This window comes from Homalodisca vitripennis, chromosome 2, assembly GCF_021130785.1.
Source record: "Homalodisca vitripennis isolate AUS2020 chromosome 2, UT_GWSS_2.1, whole genome shotgun sequence".
Lineage (NCBI taxonomy): Eukaryota > Metazoa > Arthropoda > Insecta > Hemiptera > Cicadellidae > Homalodisca > Homalodisca vitripennis.
The window spans coordinates 189,109,410-189,132,098 of NC_060208.1; the positions used below are offsets into that span (position 1 = coordinate 189,109,410).

At 31.7% G+C, this 22,689-nt stretch overlaps 1 protein-coding gene across 1 annotated transcript; it reads left to right on the forward strand.

Moving 5' to 3' along the window:
- Nucleotides 1-833: 833 nt before the first annotated feature.
- Nucleotides 834-22,017, forward strand: LOC124355187 (transmembrane protein 209). The gene is made up of 11 exons (XM_046806192.1): nt 834-1,146; nt 3,812-3,915; nt 4,489-4,638; nt 6,637-6,812; nt 8,043-8,186; nt 9,152-9,328; nt 10,583-10,705; nt 12,894-13,024; nt 18,539-18,767; nt 19,235-19,533; nt 21,164-22,017. Exons 2-11 carry the CDS (start codon nt 3,911-3,913, stop codon nt 21,296-21,298), a joined length of 1,569 nt encoding a protein of 522 aa, XP_046662148.1. The 5' UTR covers nt 834-1,146; nt 3,812-3,910; the 3' UTR covers nt 21,299-22,017.
- Nucleotides 22,018-22,689: the final 672 nt, after the last annotated feature.

A 22,689-nucleotide genomic window follows, 5' to 3' on the forward strand; every position in this document is an offset into this window, starting at 1 on the left:
AAAATGACATATATAATGTATTTTGTTAGATGGGTAACTACAGAAGTTCTCCGAGAAAATATGATTCCTTCACTCACAAGTATAGTTTATAAACCATTGTTTTCATTTATCTTCATATAAATACTAAATAAAGCTGTGACACTTGATTTTTGACTGTGATTACATCTTGTAACTGGCTGTTACAAGAATACATCATTTGGCTGGAATGATTATATCATTTAGTAAATATTTTTTCTTAATAACTTTTTCTAAAGTTTCAATGCTAATGCGAGTGAAGGAATATAGATTACGGATGTCCCCTATCTTGACTGAGGTAACTCGGGTACACCCAAATGCTGTTCTCATAATTTTTGCGCTGGACAAATTATCAAAAAATCGCGGATTGATATATGCTTAAACTCTGATATTATCAGTGTATCGATTCCAGTTTTGCTGCGAAAGAAGTTCGATTTTAACTCCGCTCTTTTGGAACTAAACTATAAGAAAAATAAGAAATATTATTTCCGCTAAAATAAAGAAATAATAAATCTTAATTCGGTAAAAATTAAATTTCTACTAATGAGTTATAAAGGGATCAATTGCGTATGACTGATATCTTTCAAATCTTACGTGCACATACAACATAAGTATATAATAAAAAAAAAAACAGAATTGCACACAAAATATATTCAACAACTATTATACATTTTGTAAGTGTAATATTTATTTAAAGAGGCCAGCTGTGGAATTTTTTATCTATACCAATTTTACATAGAGGAATTAATTTATTTTAACCTTAATGAGGGCTATAACATTATTAAGTATTCATATTGATGGGAAAAGTTAGTTTCTGTATTGGAATGTTTCATCTCGCATTTTACTGTAAAATGTCACCTTGATATTGGCTATACAAAACTGTATTGAGAACGGGATTGGTCAAGGACCAAAGAAATACCCTAACGTACAAGAAAGAGAGATGAGCATAAAGCGTCTAAAACAAAACACTAAGTTTGAAATTTGAACGAGGTGGGGTTAGCCGGCGTTTGAAATGCGGTAGTTCTTGAGAAGTTAGTGAATTTTAGATGAAAAGTTTCGTTTAGATGAAATTTATTACTATGAATCGTAAATAAACCATTGTGTCTCGTAACGATTGTGTTTTATTCGGAGGTAAGTAGGCTTGACTTACAAGTTCTTGATTTAGAGTACATACACTATTTGAGGTTAATACATCAAAATTTATCCATGGAGTATGCATGTTAAGGTCTTAGAAAACTAACTGATAGGACTAGACCTTGTGGAGTGTTTGTGACTGATTATTATCAACAAATCTATAATTATTATTGGCTTACATTAGAAATCTCCTAACATATTCGAAGTCAGGTCACGTTCAGCTGCGCCACCCCGCACTTCTGGTGAAAAAATAAAAACATCACTCGAGATAGATAGTACCAAAATTCAAGCTCAGACTATGTGAGCGCCTTTAAAGGTTATCTTTAACCTTGGTGCGGGGGTATACTAGTAATATATTTTCATTTTATTTTATTTATTTCCACGGCAATCGCCACTTTTACAATACCATTACATACATGTACATGAAATAATCAATAAACTATAAAATACAACAACAATATCGAACAATTTTAATGCAAAGACTATAATATATAACAAAGTACTACTAAAAAAAGGCGAGTAAAAACAGAAAAAAAAGGTATAGTTGAAACAGAATTATAGAGTGCCATATACTAATTTGATGATTTCTTCTCGAAATCTAGCAGGGCTGGTGGAGAAGAAGTCAACAAGATGTCCCATCTCATTTCCGCTGCGTAGAAGTCGAGGTTATATTTATGATAACCTAATCTAAAACTACTTATATTGCGTAATAATATTCCATTCTATAATATTTCCATTCCTAGCTGAATATTATTTAATGACAACCAAACTATAGTGTAATTTAAAATACCTATGGTTTAAGTAGTTATATTGAGGATTTGTTACTCATGAATATCGATAATTCGAGTGTTGGTCGCTTATTATTCTGCAGTCCTTTCAAATCCTTCCCACATTGGAGTTGAAAAATTTGTTTAGATCCTTGAACTCTTTTAACTCTAAAAATGGCAGCAGTAACTTCCTGGTTGATAGACCATTCTTTTTGTTTTCATGCAGGCATTTATGAAATGGTTTCTATATACTGATCATGGATAAATTCCTAAAATAGTATCGTTTATTTTGTTTTGTTCATGATAACTATCACTGATATTATTTTTAAAAGGCTGATGGGTATAGTACAATAACCAGACCTAGTTTACTTATTTCTTGATATAAACAAACGATATTGCTTAATTAAGTTACACCCGTCAGTATAATCAACTGATAGGCCTACAGATTAATTAATTTGAAAAACAAAATTTTCTGTTATAAACATTTCCAAATTGTAAACCTAGTTGATCTTAAAAGTGACTTCATCTAAACAAAAATAATGGTTAACTTTAGTGAACTAAACAAAATAACATTGAAATATGATTAATTAAATGTGTTTTTTCTTGTATCCAAGATGTTTGGTTTATTATTGTTATGATTTCTTTTTTGTTAAAAACGTTATTTTTTTATAATTTGTCATAGTTGTCTGTTTAGTAGTTATGGTTCTTTTATTATTCAACTTACAACATTATGTTTTGTGTAGCATGTTAAATTAATTCTTTTAGTTTCAAATATGTGATGGTAAAAAGTGGCAAAAGATGAGTTTTGCATTATTAACTTATTGCTTTTGTGCTCCTGAACAGAACAATAAGGTAACAATATTATTATAACAATGTTTGTTAAGATCAGAATGTTTGGTTATTATACTTAAAGAAGTCTTTAGAAATGCTCTATTGTTACAGTTATTTCTCAAATGATGCTGTCTACTTGAGACCTCATTAAAATCCAAACTTTTGCCTTAAATGAAATTTGAATAAGTGCATTTACGATTACAGTCTCTGGAAATTGTATATTACCTGAAAGATACTACCGGAAAACAGATGATTATTTCAGCAGGTCTTATCATAAATGCCTCTGGCCAGCAAGTGTAAACTTCAGAACCACCTTTTTTACTTGCAGGCCGATCTGATTAATATGTGATCTTGCATTACCAATAAGCGTACAGTGTATCAGTAGCTGCTTGAATAGCTATGCAAGTGGATTTTTCACCACTTAACATGTTGACTGCAGCAGACACATTATGTTGCAGAATAGTAGAGAGAGTAGTCGACGGTCTCACTCAATATGAGCAGCAGTGCAGCTAGCTGTTCACAGACATTTCAAATAAATATTCTTCCCTTTATGATAATGTACCTCAGTATAAAAATATTCAAAGATGAGATCGTAATAATAGATAATTACCAAAAACATTTTGGATGAACCTAAAAATATGGTAGCTATTTTAAGCTTTTAGTATTATTGCAAACTTAATAGTTTATAGAGTTATATAATAGCCTACTTTAAGTTTATTAAAAATAAAAAGCAAACTCAAACAGTTAATTTAGGATAAAGAAAACAAAAAACTACATAATTATGTTTCAAATGAAGATTCCTGTACCTTCAGAGCTTTTCTTCCTCCCAAAAAATGTGAAAATCAAAATTTTTAAGAAGACCGCCATTTCATTAGTTTACATCTTTATTCACAGTAACGAAGTGAATTTAGATGTTTCTTTGGCTAATTTAGATATGTCTCAAAGCTAAAACTGTAGATCAAAAAATAAGACATATAACAGATTAGATGTATTTATTGACATGAATTTGTATTTACGATTTATTATTTTATTCAAGAAATTTTATTTTATTTAATATGTTTCAGAAAAATACCCGGCTCAGCAAAGGTGGCAAATATCTTCGCTTTATAATCTGTAAAGAAGAAAAGTCTTGTTTTTAAGTTCAAAACCGTTAGCACTAGACAATGGGGTAAGTAAGCTAATAAACAAAAATTACACCTAACTACCAAATTATTATGGCAAAATTCTTGTAGAACAACTGTATCTGTCAACTCTAGTTTATACATTTAGAAATAATCGTATGAGCCAAGCCTCTAGTAATGTGATAAATGGTTTTAGGTTAGCGTTTTAGATGATAAAATAATCCATGAGATCTTTTAACTGTTTTAAAATCTTCAGCATATTTAATAAAATGGTCAGTCAGCTCTAAATAGGACTACCTAATATACTTCAACATACAATGTTACGTGTAGAGGATTGTTATGAATATTTATTACATTTTCAAGAAATACTAATATAAACTAAATTTGTCTATTTAATCACTATGACATTTGTTACACTTGTTATACTGTAGGTCATGTTTTCAGTAACCTATATAAAATGTTTCTGTGATTGTGAAAACACGATTTATAATTTTCTTAATTCAAATTAATTTTTAAGAATACCTTTAATTCACCTTTTTTTAGGATGAATTATAAACATAGAGGGTTGATGTAGGTATGTACAATTTACTATAACAATTAGTTGTTAATGTGTTTACCAGGACAAAACAAATGGTATGGGGAAGTGGGCGGAAGACAGTGCCGGAAATGGAGCAGACGATGATGATAACCAAAGAGGTAAAGAAGATGAAGGACAGTCTAGTCTGGGGTTGTGTAAATGCAGCTGTCTTCGCCATTATTGCATACGATATGTAAGTAGTTTTGTGATATATCCATTATTACCAGTCCCACCCTGTTTCTGTGTATTTTCAGTTTCTTCACTAAACCTAAATTACCTCTGGTCCTAGGACCGTATCGAGGCAGGTGGAGCTTGTGACATAGGTGCAATGTGAACATTGGGCCAGCGGTGAGTTGTTGAGGTGTTGTCATTTATTGACAGTTCCTGTAATAAATATTTTGAGGGTTGTCAATATAATATTGGTGTTGCAGCTTGCCCAGATTATTTATTCTTTCTGTAGCTTCTCAGTTCAAGGCTACTGGAACTTTCTTTACTTCTCAAATCATTTCTGAAAGTCGGATTTCCAATACTTGAAGTTCCAATAATCAGGGTTTTACAGTATTTAATTATTAAAGAAATCGTGAAAACAATGTGATTTTTTAGCACCTAATATTTAAGTAAATAAAATCTTAAATTATTAATAATAACTTTATTAGTGTTTTTAAACATTATCAGACTTTATTTATATTACTAAATAAATGTTAATAAAAAAAAATACTTTTTCAAATTGTTTATTTTTTGAACGAGGCCTTTCAAAACTAAAGGTTTCATCATCAGGTGACTCCACAAATAAATATTTACATTTTTTTGTTACAATTAATATTAAAATAACATATGGTGTAAATATCAAAATTATTTCTATTGTTAAAAATTAAGTAGTCCATTACAGAATAGTAGGTATAAACTTTTTAATCTCGTAATATGCTGAACAAGTAGAAAAAAAGCTTTGCCTTTTGCCATCTTTCGCCACAGTTATTTTAAGATAAATCTTGATTGTGATGTAACCTACTGATTACCAGATTAAGATCATTCAACAAAACATTTTCTAGACATAGAAGTTTTTAATAATTAGTTTCCATGTGTTTAATATCAATATAGGGTTGAGACAAAACCTAAAGATAAAAGGATAATGAATAATGCTGCTTAAACATTTTTCATTGCATGGAGTCAGAGATTTTGTTTACAGAGTTTAATGGTTCCAGCTTAATCCCATCCTAATTTCAGGAAACCACATTTGTTTCTAGAAACACACCAGTTTCTACCAAATGTATACCCTAGTGTTACAAAGCAATCACGTCAAGACGTGTAATGTTTATGTAAAGGAAAAAATCGAAACCATTTACAACCATACTTCCAAGGTCGATTTTTAGTGTTAGAGCCCAATGTTAGATTCTTCTTATGTTCTTAGACCATTTGTTATAAGAGTTCCTAATAATGACTGTACCATCTTTGTTTATATATTATTGTTAAATAGAAGTTAAAGAAAATCTGAATGAGTATGAAATGCATCACAACGTCCATAACTATAACACAAAGACCAAATATATGTTAAATTTAATTCCAGTAATGACTTTTTTTTAACTCACTGCTTTAACTTTTTAGCAAAGTTATCTGATAGTACATGGACAACACATATCAATCAATTTAAAACTGTTCTTAAGAATTGGCTTATGATAACTCCCTTATAGACTATCACTTCCACTGTCAATGAATGCCTAGCCTATGGTACAAGTGCCTTAATATTTAAACTTTGTTATTTTTTTAATTATTGTATCTGTTTTAACTTTTATGTTTTTTTTATTTATTAATATTTTTTGGGTATTAATTTTAATTGTTTAAATTTTTAAGTATTATGTTGAAGCTTTCTAGTCACACTGTTGGTAGTTGTTTTTATCTTTCTTTTTTTGTTTAATTTTTTTTATAAATTATGTTTTTATTTTACATTTTAATTTTAACATTAGAATAAATTTTAATCTTCAGGTCACAAATACATGAACTACTTGAAGAAAAATAATAGTAATTGTAATAAAGTTTGCTTTAGTATTATAGTAGGCCTACATGTTTAATACGTTCCTGACAACGTTTATTGTACACTTGTTTATTTAATGACGATAAAGCTTCTTGATTCTTGTTATAAAACAGTCGTTGCCAAAAGTATGACCTATAATTACTTCAATCCAATCTGTTTCAGTGTGTATACGTGCCCACTTTATACAACCACTGCCCACATGATAGAACATGCTGTTGCCATCATTTTGCTGCTCAATACCTTATTCCATTTTAGTCGCTATTTTTGGACATCTATGACATTACAGCCTGTGGTCTTGTCACCTAAGCAAAAGTCTCTGCTCGGCATCAAAGAGTCAGGTACTATATGGGTATTCACTATAAATATCACATAATTCGTAACCTTAAATCTTTTCAATAATAATATCTACTTGAGAGCTGATTTACAATAAAAAGTATTGAGAGCTGAAGTTTGAAATTTTTAGATTAAGTGATGTCTAGAAATGATTTTGAAAGATTTCCCAGTTTAAGTACAGGAGTTTGTGAAAAAATACTTAAATTTTGAAGATAACTTTACCTAACTTGTAGAAGATTTCAGAAATGACTGTATTAAACTCTTAGACATGAAGGAAACTGGATTTTTCCGAACATTTGCCATCGTTAAGTGAAACAATCATCAGTAACACTGCGTTTCGAGATCTGCAATCTGATCTATTCTTCAGGTAACAAAGCATACCAGAGCGTTGTTACACTCCTATGTCAGGAATCAATCACCATGTTGTGTGTCAACTTCACTAACTCTAAAACATGCATAATAGTGCTACTGATTGTTACTGACAAACGTAGTGTTACTGATTGTTTGTTTCACTTAACAATGGCAAATGTCCGGAAAAATTCTGTTTCATTCACAATCCTTCCATCGTCAAAGTTAAACTTCAAACTCTTAGCCGTGATTTCTTAGCCCAACCAAATTCCAAAGGCAAATAGCAAATGTGCAAGGAGAAACTTGTACGTGCGCATCGTCCTAATAATCTATGCTTACGATATAATTTTCTCATATAATTTAAACTGTAATATGATCCTATTTTTAAATTTAAAAAATAGGACAAATAGTGATCTGTTTATAAATTTGACAATCATATCACTAAAAATATCATAAAGTGATTACATTAATTCATCCCCTAAATTAAAACAAATCTTATAAAATGTTATTACAACCAGCATAATACTACTTAGATGGAATAATAGTTTTTCATATATTTGCCATTGTTGTTATGTTTCAAAAATGGAACACACAGAACAATTTTGAACTGTAGCTTCATTTATCACATTACCTTAATGACCTGTTGAAAAACATTTTCAACTCAAAGGTGGATTGTATTTATTGTTCTATGTTCGATTTTAAATCTTCACAACTAGTAAAAATCTGTAGCGGATTGTTGTGAGACTCGGGCTAAATCAGAGTAGTGTTAACATTATTTGAAGGGGGGATGATTCATCAAAAATTAAAATTATCATTATTTTAAGAAAGGAACTTGTAATTAATTATTTTGATATAATATGAATGTTATGTACATGTTTGTATTTCAGATTACTACATCAGGACTGCCACATCTACACCTGTAAAGCCCAAGTCACCACAGTTGGAGCCTCCAATGTGTGTCACTCCTCTCAACATGTCCACCAACAGTTGGCTCTCCTCCTCCATCCTCTCTCATTGCGACCCTAACGAGAGTTAGTATTTTCATGTCTTCTAATGTGTCTCATGCTTCTGTCATACTGGCACATAGATACATACATTTATTTTGCCTCTCTCCTCATCCAATACATCTATCCTCCTACATATATTCTTTTCTTTCTTATGCACTTCTCCATTGTTTTGTAATCATCCTTCATATAGTTTCAATTTTCTATCTATTTTGTATCTCAAAGAATTCTTCAGTTATTGTTTATTTTCTCACTATGATGTCATTTCATATCAATAACAATACATTTTTGGTTAGCCGTGAAACAAATTATGGACTAGAATTTTTTTAACAGAGTAATTTTTTTACTTATTTTTATTCTCATAGTTTCACACCAATATCAATTTATTGTCTTGCACAGAGTATCAAAGAAACCATGTTACAAAATGAAAAGTTTATAACTTATTATGAAGGATCTGACAGGTCATTCTTACAACTGTGTTGTCTGTGCAATAACTCTTAATAGAAAGGTCATAGAGACCCAAAATTTGGTCTATTGATTTTGGAATGAAAAGGTCACCAGGCAGCAAAGTTTTCGCTAAAAAAATTAAATAAATGGTTTCTTGGTCGCAGTCATAACAATTTAATAGATAAGTTTTAACAAAAATTAATTCTGGAATCTATTTTCTTAATGAGATGTCCTTATACTATAGATCAGAAATATTAATACATATTTATTTTGCTCGTATTCATTATCATTCCAGTTTTTATCTTTTTAGAGCAATAAAGAAAATAAATTTAGATAGCATCTTAAATAAAAAAACAAAGGACTATACTCAGACTAAAATAGAATGAATTATCTGAAGCATATTTTGTATATCTTAAAATATAGAAAGTGTTGAAATATTATTTTATTTTACTATTTATATGAAAATTCAAGTCTCACCATGATTTTTAGACAGTTATAACTTATTGGCCATTTTTTATAAAACTATAATAAGGAATGTTTCATAGGTATAACTTCAGGAAACTTTAACAGCTCTGCCCCATCATGGCTGTACCAGTCAAAGAGCTCGCCACCCACCTCGTACCAGTCTCCGATCCTGGCTACTTCAGAGGTTATCCAGGATGAGTCCGCCCTTCAACAGTATCTCCGGGAATTTGAAAGCCTAGAAAAGAGTTCTGTTGTCGGTGAGATACATATTTGACATTCAGTATTGATTTCTATTTCAGTAAGTCTAATCATCAGAAGTAGACTATAGAAAGTGGGTAAAATTTAAGAATGTGTAGAAATAGGTTTTTAGAAATTGGGAGAGACAATGAGATAAATCTTTTCCTATAAAAAATCAGAGGAAAATGTCTTTAATCTATTTTCTTCAGTGAGCATTGAGTAAGGAACTTAAAAAGGATACAGAATGCATACTTCATATTACAAGTCATTTTAGAATTATATTTCTAAATAGTATGAAAAGCCAAAGGTGCAATCTAACAAACAAACAAAATACTAGAAATAAGTATCCCATAAGGAATGCATTGCAGCAAACAAATGTTGTTCATTGAAAGAAGTTGTTAAATATAATTAACTGTTTTGTGTAAACATTATTTTATGGCAGCACAACCATATGTTTATTAATTTAACTATTATTATAAACTAGAAGTTACCCACGCCTTTGCATGCAATTTTGCAGGCTTTACATGTGTATAAGTACTTCTGGTTCGAGGGAATTATATTTCCGACGTTAATGTTGTTTGCATTGTTTCAAGATCAAGAAAATATATTAAAAAGTATATATTTATGGCCATTGTAATTTACTCCAAACTTAGTATTCTTTTTGTGCCATTCTTGATTTTGCCTTGTTTCACTGATTAAGAAAATATATATACATACACAGATTTGAGAAGCCTGCTTCTGTCATGGTAAAATGATGAGTCTCTAATTTTGATTATAAAGGTCAAAAAAATTAATATGTTAGAACAATATTTTTCAATATTGTATTTAAATATTTCACATAGATATACACTACTTTAAATATCTCTGATTATAAAATTACAGTGTACATAAAGTAGGAAATTCTGTAGTGATTGTAGATGAAGTAGTGTACTCGGTTGCACCTATGTCACTGCTATTACTCTGCGATAAGAATGCCATTTCAGTTGTTATAAAAGATAGTCAAGTTACTTGTAAAATTATGATGGATTAATCTGTTTTCTGAAAACAGAGCAGAACTTTCTTATTGTGAACTCTCTTCTCTCACTTGCTGTGAAGAAGTAAATAGTAAAGTGGAGTGATCTTGTTTATATTTTTACTATATTGTTGAACTTTTTTAAATGTACATTACAAGATTGTGAACACACAAATGAAATTTAGTGTAAACACTTTATATATTTAAGTGAAACAATTAAATTAAGTGTGGGAAGATAATATTTCAATCGTTTGGCTGACAGAGAACAGTATGGAACAACCATCCAACATGCTAAGTGGATTCTGGAGTCACCCAGCATCTCGGACCACAACGGACATCTCGCCCCTACTGCGCCGCTGCACCTACCAGATGTCCTTATCCCCAGGTACTGTATCACCTTGTATTCTGTGAAGCGAGGTCTTATTGTGTGGCGTGACAAAATGTTCAAAAATAGTTAAGTCTCCTACTGTCATATAACAGAAACCACAGGGGGGTTCTGAGGTAACTTCATCCTCAATTATTACCACCTTGGGATTGAGGAAAACTAACACTCTTCCAGTCTCCCAGTTTAAACAGATTTGGAAGCATGTTTACTCCAGTATAGGCTTCCTAATAAATTTTAGCAATGGGGAATATCTACTCTCCAATTATAGTCCTCTATAGTGAACATGTCCTTTCAACTAAGTTATGCCCTTATGCCAATATATCAATTTGTGGTTAGCAATGTGCTATTTTTGGATATTCATTAAGTTGTCCAGATATGTAGTTTTTGCTGTACCCATTGTGCATACCGGCCAGAAGTGAGCCTTTCTGAGTTAAACATATGTTTGTATAAAGCAGACAATCTACAAGAACTGGTATTGTACAAAAAACGTATCAATACAAATTTATTTTTAGATTCCACCTATTCTTTACTTTTGTACATTATCACCTTTTTTATCTAGGCATTTGCAATCCCCAAATGGTATTCTTAAAACAGTTTTGAAATCCCTCTTTAAAGAAATTTGTGATCTGGTATAAAAATCTGAGTTGAAGAAGTTCAAAGCCATTTTCCTTTCCTCATCATTGAATTGCTACCTGCCAAAATGATGTTTCAGGTGTCCAAAAAAATGTAGAAATCACTCAGAGCAAGTTATTTGGGGCTATTTGTGGGTGATCCAAAATTTCCAACCAATAGATTCATTATTATCTAAGCCTCAACAACAATTTGAGTTCCTGCATTGTCATGGAGGATTTCCCCTGTCAGCAACTCATGCCATTTGTTCTGAACATCTCAGTTTTCAGAACACACAGTACGCTTCTGCATTGAAAGTTGTTCCTTGTGGAATAAAGTTCACAAGTAAAACACCACACCTATTGCAGAATACAGTTTCCATCTTATGTTGTGACAGTATTTTGTTTGGCTATGTACATGACAGAAAAGGTTGTGTGCAGGTATTCCACAGATTGTTGCTTGGATCTAGGGCTGAAAAAGAATACCTATGTTATACATCTCCTGAAATACTTTAAATTGACTCAACACATTATTATCTGTCTTTGTTATGAATGAGTCTAAATGTTTCTTGAATTAAAAAAAGCATACCACTGACCTTGTCGCGGGGCTTGCATTAATAAAACATCAATGACCTTATCTCACAAGTAGTGGGGCTTGCATTAAAAAAACATCAATGACCTTATCTCACAAGTAGTGGGGCTTGCATTAAAAAAACATCAATGACCTTATCTCACAAGTAGTGGGGTTTGCATTAAAAAAAAAAAATGTTACTGACCTTATCTCACAAGTAGCGAACGATCAATAACCTTGTTAAAATGATGGAAAATGCTTATTTACGGGGGATGACAGGAAACAACGCAAATATTTGTTGAAGCAGTTATTTGAACTACAAGAGTATACAAACATTGACCCTTACTTAAGTAACATCCCTCATAATTAATCCTGAGGATATATGGTCAGTAGGATCTGTTGTATTCATGTTTAATCACTTAAATTAGATATGGACTCTTGCATTTATTCTATATTGAGTTCTCAGTTGCGTTAAGTGCATTATATTTTCTTGTGTATCACCCTCGCAAGTAAACATTTAATTTAATCTTGCTATCTTGAACTTGAAATAACTGTGTTTTTTAACACAAACATTATGCATTAGTGATTCTTTTGAATTTTTATCTCAATAGGTGGAACAAAAAAGTCAAAATTGCCTAAATACTGAGTATTATCTTGTAATAACTGTAAAAAAGTAACTTTTATCATGTGATCAAAGGTGACTATTTTGTATTATAATGAAAAGTATTGTTCCCTGTCGACTGAACCAAAAATGTATATTGTAAATAAACTAATATAAAATCCCTCTTTGTATATTATAAAAATATGTTCTGTAAAGTTTCTAAGTATGTTATGACTAATCAATCAAACAGCACGAGTATAAGGTTGTAAATTCATTATGGTAGTCCTTGTACAAATAAAAAGTGGTATAGTTCACATTATACAACTTAATTTTATTCAAAGTAAATTTTTGAATGCTTTAAAATTGTTTTATCACCAACTGATACAATCTTGCCTGTTCATGTTTCAGCCCAAGCACAGAGTGGAGTGGGATCAGGAGATGAGACAGGGTCACCATCCCCCTTCCAGTATGCTGATGTCTGGCGCAAAAACAAAATAAATCCAGCTTTGCTGACAGAATGGACTGCTAATTTGCGAATGGTAATGTATTATACCTGTTGTTAACCCTTTGAGTGCCACAGCGTCGCTAATTTTGACGGTACGAAAAGTGCATAAAGTGCCAGCGTCTCCAATTTTGACGTTTCGTATTTCGATAATATTTTATATAGTACAAGATTATTTTGGCCAAATAATCAGACGGCTGTATTCAATAGGTTCCAAACTATCAATAAATACGAGTTTTATGTTGTTTCTCTACTATTGTATCTGTGAAACTTATGTTGTTTGGGTACTTATCAAGAAGCCACTATTTTTGGACGAGTTTTCCTTATCGGGGACAAAATAAATTACAGTATTAAAAACAACTGACTTTATTTAACCTATTTTGGAATTTACAAGTTATTACGACAGTCAATTAAATCCAAAACTATAAGAACAACATTTCATTATTCGAAAATGTCAGGCCATTCGTGTGTCTATTTGGAGATAGGAAGTATGACTCATCGAGTATTTTTCGATTCATTATGGAAGGAGGAACGTATAATGAAGTTTATTTTGATCTCTGATAAGGAAAACTCGTCCAAAAATAGTGGGCTGTGGTAATAACGAAGTACCTGTGCGATGATTCTGTCTTCCAGTCACGCAACGTAGCGGACGAGTACCGTGTTGCGTAACGGCCTTTCTTGTTGTTTATGTGCCGATAACCAAGCATTTGAGTAAATACAAAATAAAATAGTAACTTATACAGTATTTTACTGTATTTCTTTACAAAAGTAATGTATGATTTGAGTTGTGTTGTGTTCAAGCGAAAAACGTGAATTTTCAGTGTAAATATTATTAGGGTTATTATATAGAAAATGTAAACTTTTATGTAAATATGTTAGCAAGTATTTGTTCCTAAATTTACTAATCATATTTATTAGTGTTGTATTAATGTTTTATTAGATTTATTGAGAAAACTACATCATTACTAAGTAATTTCTAAACTCTGACAAATGAAGTACAGTTTATAAAATGTCGGTATCGGGCAGCATTTTGTTAATACATACAATGCCATGTTTTTAAAATTCTAGAATAAGATATTACCCATGGGTTTTATTTAGAATCATATGGTCTTTATCATGGTGTAAATAAAAAAATCTTAAAAATAACGTATACACACAAATTAGGTCGAAACTTAACTTTTTATACAAAAGTAAAAAACATTTTTTATAAATACTGAACTTTTTATATTTTTATAAATCAAATTTTATTTGTAACGATATGTATCATATTCTGCATTTAACCCTTTGAGTGCCACGGGCATTTTCCAAAGGCATATGCATAAAGTGCCAGGCTGTTTTCCCCATATTTGCAAGCTTTTGGGAGAAAAGCTCTAGTAAAATAACTATCCAACAGATTTTGATCATTTGCTGTTGTTTTTTTTCTAATGAAATGAAGTTTATGAAACATGTAATTAAAAACAAAATTTGTTTTAAAAACATATAAAAATTTAAATTTTTACAAAATTTTTTTTTTTTTTTTTTTTTTTAAAGTTAAGTTTGAACCTAAATTGAGTGTATATTGTATTTTTTTAGATTTTTTTAAATGTATACCATGGGAAACAAATTTTGTTTTAAAACATATAAAAATTTAAATTTTTTACAAAATTTTTTTTTTTTTTTTTTTTTTTAAGTTAAGTTTGAACCTAAATTGAGTGTATAATTGTATTTTTTTAGATTTTTTAAATGTATACCCATGGGAAAAGAGTGTATAAAGATAAACAAATTTAATAGGTTATAACATTGCTTTAATTGGTCAAAATGAAACATATATGATAATTCAACGGAAAGTGTCATTTTACTTCAAATTACAAGCATTTAGGAAAAACATGATTGCACAAAAGCTAAGCATTTGATTTTCATGATTTTTGAAATAAAGTGTTACACATGGAATGGAGAATATAATGAACTTACTTTAATGGGTTTAAAATATAAAGAACTATAACATTTCTTTGAATAAATATTAAAAAAATCCCAAACTTTTTATAAAATAAAATGTTTGAAGTACATTTGTTGTTTACATATTTATATTATATTTTTTAAAGGTATACCATGACAAAGGCCATAAAATTCTAAATAATATTCATGCATAATATGTGATTCTATGATATAAACAAACATAGCATTATATTTATAACAAAACGCTGCTGCTGCTCGGTACTGCTATTTTTTCAATCGTACTTTATTTTTCAGAGTTTTAGAAATTAAATAGTTATAGTGCAGATTTCACAATACATAAACTAAAGATCAAGATAACACAAAAATATATGATAAGTAAATATAGAGACAAATAAACTGACTTACATTTTCTTTCGTAGGTGTCAGCAAACTTCGTAAAACCAAAACAACACTATTATTAAAAAGTTATAAAAAGAAACAATAACAAGTCTATATATATACAAAATTATTTTACACTGTAAAAGGTTCCACATCTATATTTTGCATTTGTGTATGCTGAGGCACTTGGGATTGTACACCTTTTTCAACACTTAACACAAACATAGGCAGTGCGATGTTTGGTGTTTTCAGTGCTGCACTCCTTGCAGAGGCGAAGCATTTTCCCAGGCAACTGCTTTATTCCAAATGTGTCCTTTGATGAAGAAAGTCCATTGTCAGGTGGGGAGGCATTGATTTTTTTATTTTTAATCCATTCATTTCCAATCTCCGAAACAATGGTTTGAATGTATTTTAGGCGATTCATTGATTTTTGATTGTTTGATTTTTTATGCTCAGCATACAATATGTAGGAGTTGAGAAGCATTCTATTCATAATGTTGAAGGTAACCTTCTTCCAATATTTTAGAGTTTTCCTTTCGTCGAGATAGGTGTAACAACATCATATCTGATGTATCAACGCCTCCCATTTATTTATTATAATCAATTATGACATCTGGCTTAGAAATCAGTTGTGGTTCTTGTTGATTTCTCATCCTTCTAGACATTTCTGAAGTTGTTTGCTTTTGAAGAAGTTGACAATAGCAACACTTGTTTTTTTTTTTGAGATTTCTTGTCTCGATGACCACAAAGTAGAAAATGTCCTTTCTTCACAAATTTGGTAACACCTACTGCAAATCTTGTCTTACTGAAGTGTTCTGGCATACCTTTCCGATTTGACCGTACAGTTCCAGTGAAATAAGTACCCAACACTGTATAAGTAAGTCTGCTAAAGACAGCGAGGAAAAAAAATTGTCCACAAAAACATGGTATCCTTTGTTTATGTAGTTACAGAGTGTCAGCAGTTTTTTTACAACAAAGAAACCTGTTCCTAGTTCCTGCATCTCTTTTTTTTCTTGTGGGTCATCGTGACGTGCTCCTTTGTAGACAAAAAACCCCAAACAGTAATTTACAACGGAATCGCATAGCATCCAAACCTTGATTCCCCACCGGTGATGTTTTTTATTCGGGAGATACTGCTGCAAAATTGTTCTGGACTTAGTACCAATTAGAGATTCATCTACTGAAATTTGCTGGTGTGCAGTGTAATGATGTCTAAATAAAACATTTGCATGCTGAACAATTGGGTAAAAATTTTGCGCAGGGATCATATGGTTGCCTGTCTAACACTTCATTGTTCACCATATGAAAAAATTTGAGGATTAGCTGAAATCGGTTCCGTGAAAACATCTATCTGAACCAAGTTTGGTTTATGGAGGGACATGTGGACCAGTAGCTAAAAATTGTTGGCAACCGTACTATACCCATGTTCAAAATTGTCACAATGAATGCCTTCATTTCATTGATAGTGACAGGTAGCCATACATTTTATTCTGGAATTGTCTTTGTACATGCCCTTTGAAATACACTGGTCAGCAATATCTGTTAGTTTCTCTAACTAAGCTTGTAAACAATAAGTTTGTAAATAACAAATAAAAATAAGCACTGGGGCCAGACTGGGGATTTGGCATATGTTTAGGTCCTGCAAGTTCTCTGTAAGTAACATAGCCAAGAGGAAAGTCATCATCAGGCCCCACTTCCTCCCATTCAGAAGGTAGCTAGCTGTTCATCAGCAGTACGATCGTCTCATCATCAGAATCATCAATTTCATCCAGGATTGAATCTTCTTCTAACACATCAGCTGTGGCTAATTCACTGCTACTGAGTAGTCTGAGACGTTTAGGCCTAGCGTGACCATTATTTACTAATTGCGGTCTTTTTTTAGCTATAGGAGTAGATGTAGTTATTTCTAGCCTACCTCTGGTGCTAAATGAAGAGTCGGAATCAGCCGAAGAAGGTTCATAGTCTTTATCTGCATCAGTGTCATCATCATAACCACTCAAACTTTCTAAATCAGAGTCTTCAGATAGTTCCACGTCGCTCTCACTAACCTCTCCATGATCGCCTGAACCACCCCGGCCTACTGCTAATGAAAGATGCAGAAGAAACACTTTCATTCAACATTTGTAAAAGACGATCGTCGTCGTTGGCAATGTTTCCATTAGACCTGCTCATTTCTAAATAAAAGTCTAAAAATATAAACAAAGACACTATTTTTACTCACTTTCTTTTACACTAAAAGTAACGTATTCCGTTTGAACACAACTCAGTCACTGAATTACATATACGGTAACAAAATACGGCTAAACACTGTATAACTAATTATTGTAGTTCATATTTATAGAACACGCTTGGTTACCGGCACGTAAACATAAATAATGGCTTGAAGCGCAACACAATACTTAACCGCCATGTCGTGTGACTGGAAGAAAAAATCATCGCAAAGAACACATGTTTCACAGACCAATGAAGAAAGAAAACATCGTAATACTCGTATTTACCGATAGTTTGGAAACCGATCGATTGCAGCTATCCGGTTATTTGGTCGAAATAACTTTTTACTATATAAAATATTATCAAAATACAAAACGTCAAAATTGGCGACGCTGGCACTTTATGCACTTTTCGTAGCGTCAAAATTAGCGACGCCGTGGCACTCAAAGGGTTAATAGAAAAAAAACAACAAGAAAATTATGGAAATCTGCTTGGTAGTTATTTTACAACAGCTTTTTTCCCAAAAGCTTACAAATATGCGAAAAACAGCGTGGCACTTTATGCATATGCCTTCGGAAAATACCCGTGGCACTCAAAGGGTTAAAAATGCCAGCTTCTAAGTGATATTAGAAGTCACGACTTTACAGAGAAATTATTACTTTTCTTCTTTCTCTTTCTTAAATTTGTTTCAATTCTGTTATTTCGAATTTATCCTCAATATAATTTTTTTTGCATGTGGCATCCATTGGTTATTGTCAATAAATTATATACATTATGTAACATTATTTCTACAGATGACAAGTTAAATAATATATTGAAGTAATCATAGGTAAACAACAATGTCAACAAGTTTTTTGAGTTAATAAAAATTATGTATTATTCATAGTATAGGTCACTGACAATGATTCAATACGATATTTCAACTGTGTACAAAAATAGTATTATGTGAGCACTAACATTAGCCTAGTTTTCTTTGTTTAAAAGCTTAGTTAATCTTTTAAGGATTGGTTTTGATGATTGTGAATAGTGGATCTCCCAAACCATCTTGGAGAGGTTGGTGTCCGAGATACGCAACGTGGATGAGGCTCTGCATAACCAGGGACTGGTGGATATTAGCGTAGGGGTGGTTGGGTTGGAGCGTCTCAACAAGACTGCGCAGATACCCCAGGTGGCTTTGAACATACCCAGTCTCGCTCGGCTTGTCCCTTTCCTAGACCTCACTCAGAACCAAGAGTACCTTGTCTCTCGAATCAAAGGTAAACAACTGTCTATACTAGATTAATCGTAAGTAATTTTTAGCAGTCCTAAATAACGGAACATGTAATAAAAGAATAAAATATATTCTGGTAAATAAACATTTTGGGTGAACAAATTCTGTCATTACTAGACTTTTTACAAATTTCTAGATTAAAAACACAACTTTTTCATAAGAATTTAATGTATTTGCAGTTAAATTGAAATTTTGAATTAAAGTATGATAAATGTATAAAATAAATGATACGACAAAACATTTTTACTCAAAAAATAAATATTTTTAATTATTGTTGTGACTAGAAAAATTTGTTTACTGGAGAAACTCACTTGCCTTATTAACACATTGACCGTTGGACACAACTTAGTACTATTCTGTCTGTCCTAAAGTCAGTACATGATTCGTGTTGCAGTGAAGATGTTTATCTACAGTCTTACATAGTTTATGAAACAGTAGTGGTATTGTAAACAGAGTTGGCGAGGGGTGGATGTATGAGTGAGTACCGATGGAATGGTGGGGGAATGTGGGGGGGCAAGGAGTGGGCCCCACCACTACCCACCGACGCTGCCCTGGTTCTACACTTGCTGGCAACTTACCTGGACTGCCAACTGCCACAGACTTCACTACCTGACAGCCGCCCCTTCTCCTCCCATCACCTAGTGCGTATGCCTAACAAGCCCATGCCTGGCCAGCTGTGCATCGTGGAGACGTCCACCTCCCCACCCAACTACATACTGCAGACCAAGACTGAGACATTTCACACTCCTAAGGTACCTTTCAGAGCATACTATACTAGTTTATAGTATTGTACGATTGTCAGAGGTGTACAGTTATTTTATTTTAGTTACTTTTTGCTTTCTCTCTGTTACATAATGTGTTACCATAGTGTAAACCCTTATTAAATATCTAATACATTTCATGAGTGGCACCCCTGTGGTTACACATACAGTATTTCACCTTTTACTGTGAATGTGAGGAGCAACGTGAACTAGTTAAAATCCAGTCAAATATTGACTATCAATATTTATTTAATCATGTTTATGCAATATTACAAAAATTTGGATATTTTATTGGATAACTAAAAATATGAAAATAATATGACCTTAACCCATTGTGGATCACTGACGAGCTGGGCTCGTCACGCAGCGGCCGGGCCTAACAGATGACGTGCTCAGGTCGCAAAAGCAATCTGCTTTTAAGTTTCCCTCCAAATAGTTCTACTAATGTCTGATAGATCGGGCGATCGTCTTCACTTGTCAACTAAGTGTTCAACAACGGTCTACGTTTAGAGTTTTCAAAGTTTTATAAATATCCTACAGATCGCAGTTGTAAGTCGAAGTTGAAAAATCATTCATATGAGTTTACTCTCTGCTTTTTAGCGCTTCTGATTGGGTGTTTTCCTCAGTTGTTATTATATATACTTTTGAGGTTAGTGACACAGAACTAAACGACGCAGACGTACATGTTGGCGGGTTTAGTTTAGACAATAGCCCGGATGTTGTAATCGCTTCGTCCGAGCCGCTATATTTAGACTGATTCAGACATCATCCCTGCCACCCCGCAACCTTGCTCGTGTGTTATCGTTCCTACATCACGGATACCCCAGCAGGCTCATGTTCCATCTGAACGAATACCTTCACAGCTGAATTTTCTAATATACAATAGCGAGTGATACAATGTGGCGCACCATTACTTTTCGTGCGGCCGCTGACCGTAAATTAATTCGTGCCCGTGTGCCAGAACAATACGATCCGCAATGGGTTAAAGCACATTCTGAAATAACAAAAAAGAAATATAATTCAAATTCACTCAAATATTTGTTTCTAATTTAGTTGAGCTGAATAGTAATACAATTTTATAATCTAAAAAAGATTAAATTATTGGAATGTATTTTTTTCACTAAGATCCAATGAATTTGGTAGTTCTTTTTTATCTGGCTTGAAACAAAGGTATACAATTTTAAACTTGGTAGCTTTGCTTTTTTAACTATTGTTATGAAAATCACCAATTTTCTTTATTGTCTTATATTGTATTAGGTACGAAGATGTGATGTGAAAAATTTTCATGACTGTTGATTTTAGGGAGGTTTTCCTCTACTGAAGGATATTCAACATCCTAAGTTCTTCAGATTTATTTAAGAAGGTGTATTTTTTATTTTAGTTAGATTTGATAAAATTGTTAACAGTATTTGAACTTAATTTCTATTTTAAATAGTAGATAGTAAATGACAGCTTTTTTCAAATTTATCAAAATGGCTTTTGATTTAGGGAGTCTTTAGTATTAAAGCAAAGTTGTATGCAGTGCTTTAGATAATGTAGAATGTTGTACTATGAAAAATTTATTTATTATGGTTTGCATTCATTTCAGTTGGTATTGATTGAATGTCGATGTTCATTCCAGGGTCGAAATAACCTTTTCTTCACTATTCTTCTGTTCCTACATACGGTCAAGACTAAGGACCATGGGATCCTGGGCCGTATCAACCTTGGACGTTCTGGTATCAATATGCTGTGGACAATTGACAGCGACAGCTGAAACTTGTAAAATTATTTCTTATGTGTATTTTTTTATATTAATGAGAAATTGAAACTGAAGACAGAGCCACTCTCACATACCAAGTACAAAATACAGGATGATTCTATACATTGTATCATCTGTTATTTTACCCTTAAAATAATGTGTTCATTGTGTAAAATATCACAGTATTATCATTTAAGTAACTGTTAAAATGGTTAAAATTCAATGAATTTAATTAGGAGATGAAGGTAGAAATCTTTCTCTAATATATTCCTGATTAATTAAAGCTTTGTTCCTATTTTAAAGCAATTTAGAACCTACCGTTAATTTTAACATAATTTTATTATTCAAGAAATTGAAAATCAGGTAGTATTTTGGTCTCATTAATTGGTAAAACAATTGTCTAAACTTTTTAAATACTGTTAACATTGTATATGTATAAGAGATAACATTTTATGAAAAGTACAAGAAGTGAAAATTGTGTATTCCTAATTATGGGAAAATGACGTAATAAAATTATTTTATATCAAGTTAGAAGTAAGTAATGTTTATATTTTTATACTCTTTGGTCTGTTTTATGCATTTGATGTAATCTAATATTTAGATTGACACAATGTAATGAATTATTGTAAGTTAAATGAATATAAGCATAAATTAAGGTCAGTTGTAATAAATATAATGTGATTGATATCTTGACCGTGAATCAGAATAATAAAGTATTCCTTTATTAAAAGAGATTAAATTTTTTTGTCAATTTATTAATCCTGTCCATTTTACGAATAAAGCATCTTCTGAACCTCAATGTTGAAGTTCACCGACTCCAGGATCAGGTGGATTTTTGAGGCAATAGTCCTCATACTACTGTCAAAGAATGTGTCAATAATAAAATTGTTTGCCTTGATAATGTGTATACAAACATTAATAAGGAATCATTTACATCTGCATTAATTAACCAAGATTTAATATCAGACCACTCCGGTGTTTTGATTACATTAGTTTGGAAAAAAAGTTTCTATAACTTTTGGTTTGGAATAGTTTCATATTGAGCAAAAATAATGTAAAAGATTATCAATTTGTAAAGAAAATCTTTTAAATAGTATTGAGTGGACTAAACTTTATGAGCTAGATGATGTTGATATAGTGTTGTCTTTTTCTGGACACTATTGCTGTTGTTTAATTACCACTGTCCCAGAGTTAAAATCAATAACAGCAAAAATAAACGTTTAAAATGGTATTTAAGCCTGAGTTGAAAGCTGAGAGAAGTTATTTACTGATTTTGTATGATAAATGGAAGTTAAGTTTAAATCCAACGGATAAAGATAATATGTAAAATATGTTGCAGGAAAGCCATTGCTGAAGCGAAAATAGCTGCTAACAATTCTCTTACAATTAATGCTCAAAACTAATGT

Coding starts and splice junctions, on each gene's coding strand:
- LOC124355187 (XM_046806192.1), top strand. Junction 4,639..6,636: donor GCCATTATTGCATACGATAT/GTAAGTAGTTTT, acceptor AATCTGTTTCAG/TGTGTATACGTGCCCACTTT. Junction 9,329..10,582: donor AGAAAAGAGTTCTGTTGTCG/GTGAGATACATA, acceptor TTTGGCTGACAG/AGAACAGTATGGAACAACCA.